Below are 6,875 nucleotides of genomic sequence, written 5' to 3'. Positions count from 1 at the left end.
TTCTTCCCTACCTCAACAAAAAGCGATGGGGGGACCGATCAGTCATTCCCATAGTATGCTTTGTTTCACAATCCTGGAGACTGATAGCTTCTGGACTCTCTCCCAGAGTTTGTAGTCCTTGAGTTTGAACTTGTCATATGGTTCTCATCCAAAGTTAGTTTCTACAGACAAAAGAACACAAACCACCTCCAGAAATGCGGGGGTTCCAAAAACACTGCTTCGAAAGTGGTCTTTGCTTTGGTCTTCCTCATTTGTGGCAGTCAAAGAATACAATTTATTTCTCACGGGAAAGCACCTTGTCCACTAATGTTGATTTCCTATCAGCGACAAGGTCTTCTTTTATAATTTGCATAACTAGCAGCGTAAATCAGTTACTAAATTTGTTCAGATTTGAGTGCAGCTCTGAGAGTAAAAGGCAAATGAGGGGCATGCTAAGAGGAAAAGAAGACAGTGTCCAGTGTGTGAGATGAAACATTAAGGTGAGAGCTTATTAATCAGTGACAGTCTTAAAAAGTCGGTTAAGGGAAAGCACCGAAGATAATTTGGCTACAGCCTGTGAAATCTGAAGATGTGCTGCTTCTCCTTATTTGGATCTGATAGACCTGAAGATTTATTTCCCTTTCACTCAGAGGTGAGCTTTGCTTTTTGTCACTTTGATATTTTTAAGCTAATTCACTTAAAAAGGATTTTTTAAAACCCGCCATGCAACACTAAACTACTGATATGCATCATCCATGTACCTGAATGACATACAGGAGTGGAAACATGCTAGTTTAGTACTCCTGTGTCCAGTGTGCCATTAAGTTACAAATGGAGTGTGTCCAGATCTGCTGATGTTTATCAAGTACTTAAGATGGGTTGAACAATACACGGCTCAAAAACAATCTCCAAACTTTTCCTCTTCAAGCAGTTTCCCAGACAATCTGAGCACAAAGAGAAGCAGGTAAGTTAAGGTATATGAGCCAGGCTTCACTAAGTGCGGTGATTACAACAATTCCAATCGCTTCCTTAAGAAGAGGAAGTCAACAGCCTCAGGTGCATGATAACCCACAGGTGCAGGGAAGCCAGAAGGCGGGAACACAAAACACCAAAACCAGCACACCCGATGGTTACTGTACTTTACAATGTATCACTTTAATCTAATAATGAATTTGTGTAAAGTTGGAGACTGTAAAGTAATGAAAAGTTATGCCTTGCACAGTAAAGTCATTGTCCTGGGTCACTTTGACCCAGCGCCCTTGGTTTTCTGAATGCAACTGACACCCTCGTCTCGACGAGAAGCCTGGGTTCGGGAGAGCCCGCTGAAGACATCCACCTTTTTGGAACCATGATAACAGGGTTCTTGCTGATCGGCGCTGGCTTGTCCCTGGCTTATCGAAGAATAAAGAAAGCGGAAACGGCTGTTCAAATCCCCACAAGGCTGCCCACTATGTTGATTGGAACGATGGAGCGAGCCGTGGCTTCTCAGAATGGGCGCATTAGACGCAGCACGGATGACATCTTGGAGAAGCTTGCAGCTGCGTTGAGTGCTGAGACTCTGACAACGTCTTGGAGAGGCTCACGGCTGTCGTGAACACTCGTGCTCTATGAGCAAACTGGATAACATCTTGGTGTAGCTGGATAACATCGTGGAGAGGCTCACGGCTCTCCAACGGGAATGGTGAGGAACCAGTGATGGACGTTAGATCGACTGTAAAATTGACATGCAGTTTTTCGCATATGCGGCTACCATATCGGCACCAGCTGCGGTCTCAAGGCTGGAGCTGAGCATAACAAACAACTTCTCCCCTGATAACAAACTGTGTTTGGACTCTTCGTTCCAAACGCCCTTGTATGCTTATCTCCAAGGCCGAGTCGGACGGCGGGTCTGGCCCAGCGCTGGATGAATAGTTGCAGGGCAGGATGGCTGTGTCTGGATCGGCTTACTTCTCACCCCTTACCCACCCCTGTTGCTTGTCACGTGCTTCATGATGTTGTGATGTGGACATTTATGTGCTCTTTGTGCAGAGGAGGTTTCTTTTGTTTTCTGTTCTCATGCTGTCCCCCCATAGGAGCCCAGCATGAGTAGAGGTCTCTTTTTTCCCCTCCTGAACTTGCCCATTGTATTGTACATTTCAGTGTTTTTCCATGGTACTACCGGTCTCCTCCCTATGTGATGTCTGTGTTGTGTATGTAAGGTCGCGGGGGGGTCCCATTTCGCTGCAGGGCAACTTGCATGTGACAAAGGCTTTCTTGACTTGACTTTCTTGTGTTTTTGTATTTTGTTCTTTATTTATCCCATGGTTCCCAGGTTGTTCGGTTAAGTTTATTAGATTTACCCCATGTCTTTACCCCAGAGTCTGTAACTCTAATTGCAGAAGAGTGTAACAGTTGAACAATTACTTTTAACTAATAAAAAAGCAACCACATGAACTGATTTCCACACATCTTCTGTCAGTTACAAGCTAACTGTAACAATGTAAGCCAGGATCCATCTGTGGTCACCACATCAAAGACTTTATATAAAATCTGTCCTGTTGCACAAGAGTATGCTCTTCCTGTAAAACTCTAGAGTGTACCTCTAGAGTTTTACAGAATAATTTAACAAAAGATTTGTTTAATAGCCAAAAATGAAAGCACACAAAAGGAAACGGGGTCACAAACAATAAAGCAGAACATCACAAAAGGGACCATAAAAAGCAAAGAACTTAACAGCCAGACAAAGATTCGGAAACACATAGGACTACAAATATATAAATATATATCTCAGGGCACTGAGACAGAATGAGGGAGGGGCAAAAAAATCACAAAAGGAAGGAAAGGAACAGAAAATAAAACTGTGTGACACAACACAGAACAGACATTGGATGTAAAACAGGATATAACTCCCAGAAAAATAACACTGAGACGTGGGAACCGCACTACACTAGAGGACAGAGAGAGGTCAAAGCAATTTAGACATGACCAGATCAGAAGGAGGAAACACAGATGGAAATAAATTAAAACAAGCGATCGTACACAAAGAGAAGAATTCAAACGCTTTAACATCACTGGAACAAAAGAGCCTTTGTTCGTGGTGGCTCTATCAGATCAGAACTTGAACAACTAGAAGCAGCAACCACCAAAAAGTAGTTTAAAGATACGTCGAACATGCTGGATTATATGTCTACCTCTACTTGGTTGCATGTTTTTAAAATGAAAGAAAAAAGTAGAACTCTTCCATCCTGCAGTGCAGCCACACAGTGCAAAAAATATTCAGGTCGAATCTAAAACTCTAAAGTCTGTCACTGCTGGCCTGAAGGGATCCACAAATTTATTTTAACGTGGCTACGTGAAATAAAATCACCATAAGGTCACTGTTTGATGTACTACTGTGGATGACAGTGAATTTAAAGAGAGTCGGCACTGTACTCAATTCACACACAACAATGCGTCTTGTGTAGTTACCTCAGATGCACTTTTTCTCTCCTGCACCACTGCTGCAGCAGCTGCGCGTATTTCAAAGACGCATATTTTCTGTAGGATTTCGTAATATTACACACTAAGAACATCGGGAGCATCCTTCATGCCTGCGGCTTCCTCGTGTCTGAACGATAATAACTCACTGAAGGCTATCTGCTGCCCCCTGCGGGCTTTCAGCAGGTACTGTCTATGTGAAGAAAGAAAACCCCTCTAATCTTCTTACTGCAGACGATATCCTTGTGCGCACACAGACGCACACGCGCGCACACACAGAGAGGGGCTAAATGTGCCTGTAAATAAGACTGTAAACGCATTTAGTTTCGGTACAAACAGACAGAAATAACACAGCGTGTGCTGGTGCGGAAGATAAGCTTAGTTATCACCTCTTCCTGCAGATACGACCCCTTCAAGCTGATGTGTTATATTTTGCGATTTCAAGGAGTTTTCATTGTGAAAGGCACCAAATTTGTGTGAGGGCTGTTAAAGCTGACCACCTTATTATAATGCTTATTGCTGCTAAGTCACCAGAATAAACCAACGCTGAGGAGAGAAAAAATAGCGTGATTCGTCTGGCACGCTCAGATGCGTCCTTACGCACAGGCGTGAACGCCTACTCCGGTGATGTGTCGGGGCGGATTGGCTGCTAAAGATACCAGAGTCCGTGTGCTCTTTGTGATTGGCTGTGGCTGACTTGGCCATTACGTTATGCTTACTCCATACACACTGGTAGCCGGAGAGAGGGAAGACGTAATGGTTTGATTCCGTGTGCACTTGCAATGGTCGTCGTTCTGACATTACTCGGCAAATTCCTCAGACGAGAGGTGCAATGAAGGTATGTGCCTGTTTCTGCAGCTCGTTTGTGATTTGGATTGTTAACGAGGCTCATGCGGTGCCGTGATGTGCAGGGGGTGCTGCATCGAGAAGCAGGGAATATCCCCATCCTAATGCCAGTTAATTTCATTTGTGTGCAGTTGTATCAACAGGCTTGAACGCTGCAGACACTCTTTAATTTTTTAACTTGCCATCACATTTCATTACTCGCCGCTGTCATTCCAGCGCCTGACAGTCTGGGGTTTGCATTATTTTCCTGTCGAGGGTGCAAGCCTGGAAACGCTTTCCCCACGTCTCCAGCCGTCCTGATAAACACCGGGTACAGTGTGTAGCCTTTTAATGAGCCTGCTTTGACCCCAGAGTGCTAGTTCAGTGGCCAGAGCGACATCCATTCATCGTCAGGCTTTAATCCGCTCTAACGAGATAGAGACACTGCGGCCGGTGAGTGAGAGAGCGTGGGGATGTTCGGGAGACGTCTCGGGATACCGAGAGGGTCACCTCTCAGGTCCAAGCTGTGTCAGGCTGTGCAGGAGTCTCCTTCCTCTCAGTGTGCGCTTGTGTATATGCGTGTGTTTGTTTGTGTGCGCCTGTGCTGTAGCAGCTACAGGCTGCAGCATAGGAAGGAAAGGTGATGAAGCTGTCTGGCAGCTTAGGACAGATAATGATGAAGACTACAACGATGATGTCATTGGTCCTCTGGTGGTGGCAGGTTTCTGGTGGCAGTCGGTGTGAAAGGTGAGGTGAAACAGCAGCAGCATCAAGGAACGTGAGTGTACACAGTACGAAAACTGTGCTGCTGTCGGTGGCAGTTGACACTTAGTCATCTGTTACAGTTAAAGCTGACTGGATGATTTTTTTAAAAGCTCATCGCATGCATCAGTGATTACCTTAAAAGGGAAATGTCCCCCTTTTTATAAATAAAGCCTCTCTTAATTCCAGAGGTGCAAAATAACCAAATACATAGCTTTTTAACTCCTCACTAAAGCACTGCTTTGGATTGGCGTGTCTCTTTTTTTCTGTGAAATCCTTTTCCTACGATTCATAGTGAAATGATATGTTCTTTGTGCCAGGTCAGGCTGTTTCTTTAGTCACCCCGAAGTGGCCCAACACACAGCAAACTTATGGAAGCATCATCAGCACTGAAATGCTGCAGGGATTTCAGCAGATGGAACATTTTCTGAAACATGCCACTGAAACATTTAAACAGAAGGGCGTTTTAGCTTCTTGCGTGGTTTGTGTGTATGGTCACATTTTCTCACTTTGCAGCATTTCTTGTAAATGTTGAACATGTGTTGGCCCATCACCCCGTCGTCTGTTTTCCTGCACGTTTTAGGCTGCAGTGTGTTGAGGAGGGTTTTTTTTTTTATTTTTAATATTATTTAGGTTTTGCCTGCCAAATTTTTACAGTCAAGTCTAAAGATTGCTGGATTGTTATAATATTTGATGTTTATTTGTGTTATGTAGGTTTTCTTTTACTAATCCCCCTTTTTTCTTGTTTTGGAGCTATGCTGCTCTTCTGTTTAGCTTTGGATTCATCAGTGTTATTGTAGCTTCTCATTTGGCTCTTAGTGGGTAAAAAGGGAAATATTTTTTCTATAGTTGCAATTAGTGGTGATGCACCCATCTTGAACTTGTGAGCCAATTCTGATGCTTAAAATAACCATTTGGCTGATTACCAAAGAAGTTGTTTGTTTTTGCAGTTTTCCTCCTGTGTGCTAAGAAAACAAGGGAATAAAACTCCCATCATATCACTATATTCAAACATTAAACAGGTGCAAAATTTATGTGGCACAGCAGAAAAGACATTTTGGCCAGAGTCATCAGTAAATGTCATCCCATTTGCTGGCAGGTTGATGGCAGCGAACAGGGACGATATTGATGTTTGGCTGATATATCGGTGCATTTGTAGCTCTTAATGGTTGCTTTTAACTAACTTGATTTTATGTGCAAGGCCCGTCCTCATAAAATAGAAGCTTTTTTGGAGAATAAGTGAGCTGGGGTTCAGGTTGAAATCACAGAGGACGTGATTTTTGACTGAAAGGCTGTTCTGATAAATTTTTTTTTTTTTTTTTGCTTGCAGATTCAACTAAGACCTTTTTTTCTTTTTTAATGCCTCCCTTCCTCCCCCCCTCCTGTTTATCACAATATTGTGGCAGATAAGAAAACAGACGGCTTAACTCTGTGAAGTTAATTTTCCCGAGGCACATCATCACTCGCTGTGTCCCGGGAAAGCAAAATGGATGTGACGTTTTATTGACTAATCTGGTTTAAATTGAAAAGCAGCTTTTCTGCCCCTGTGGACGGGACGGCGCTGGGTTGTGTAAGCATGCATCTCAAAACGGGAAAGACTGCTGTACAGTCTGTGCTGCCAGTGCCATTTTATTCAGAGTTAAACCTCTGACTTAAGTGGTTGGCTTTTTCTTTTTCTTTTTTCTTTATTTTGCATTTAAAAATTCTCGTTTTCACGGCCATCTCGAAGCCCATACTGGGCATGGTGGGAGTAAATAGTCACAAATCCCCGCTTCCAGTGTATCACACTTTGTTCCAAATGGGACTAAACTGACTGAAGCTATAAAGAATCAAAGGGGTGCACGAGATTCCTG

The 6,875-nt window shown here is 43.5% G+C and overlaps 1 protein-coding gene across 4 annotated transcripts in view; it reads left to right on the top strand.

Annotated features, from left to right (window-relative positions):
* Nucleotides 1-4,143: 4,143 nt before the first annotated feature.
* Nucleotides 4,144-6,875, top strand: part of rnf34b (ring finger protein 34b) — a 29,638-nt gene continuing 26,906 nt past the window's right edge. For all 4 annotated transcript variants that reach the window (XM_080876580.1, XM_080876578.1, XM_080876579.1 and 1 more), the window contains exon 1: nt 4,144-4,273. In XM_080876580.1, coding sequence (XP_080732706.1) covers nt 4,268-4,273 — 6 coding nt within the window. In that variant the 5' untranslated portion in view covers nt 4,144-4,267. The remainder of the gene's footprint in view (nt 4,274-6,875) is intronic.

This window comes from Rhamphochromis sp. 'chilingali' (assembly GCF_963969265.1).
Source record: "Rhamphochromis sp. 'chilingali' genome assembly, chromosome: 2".
Taxonomy (NCBI): Eukaryota; Metazoa; Chordata; class Actinopteri; order Cichliformes; family Cichlidae; genus Rhamphochromis; species Rhamphochromis sp. 'chilingali'.
The sequence above is the reverse complement of the archived record's forward strand: the minus strand, read 5'-3'. Positions and strand labels throughout refer to the sequence as shown.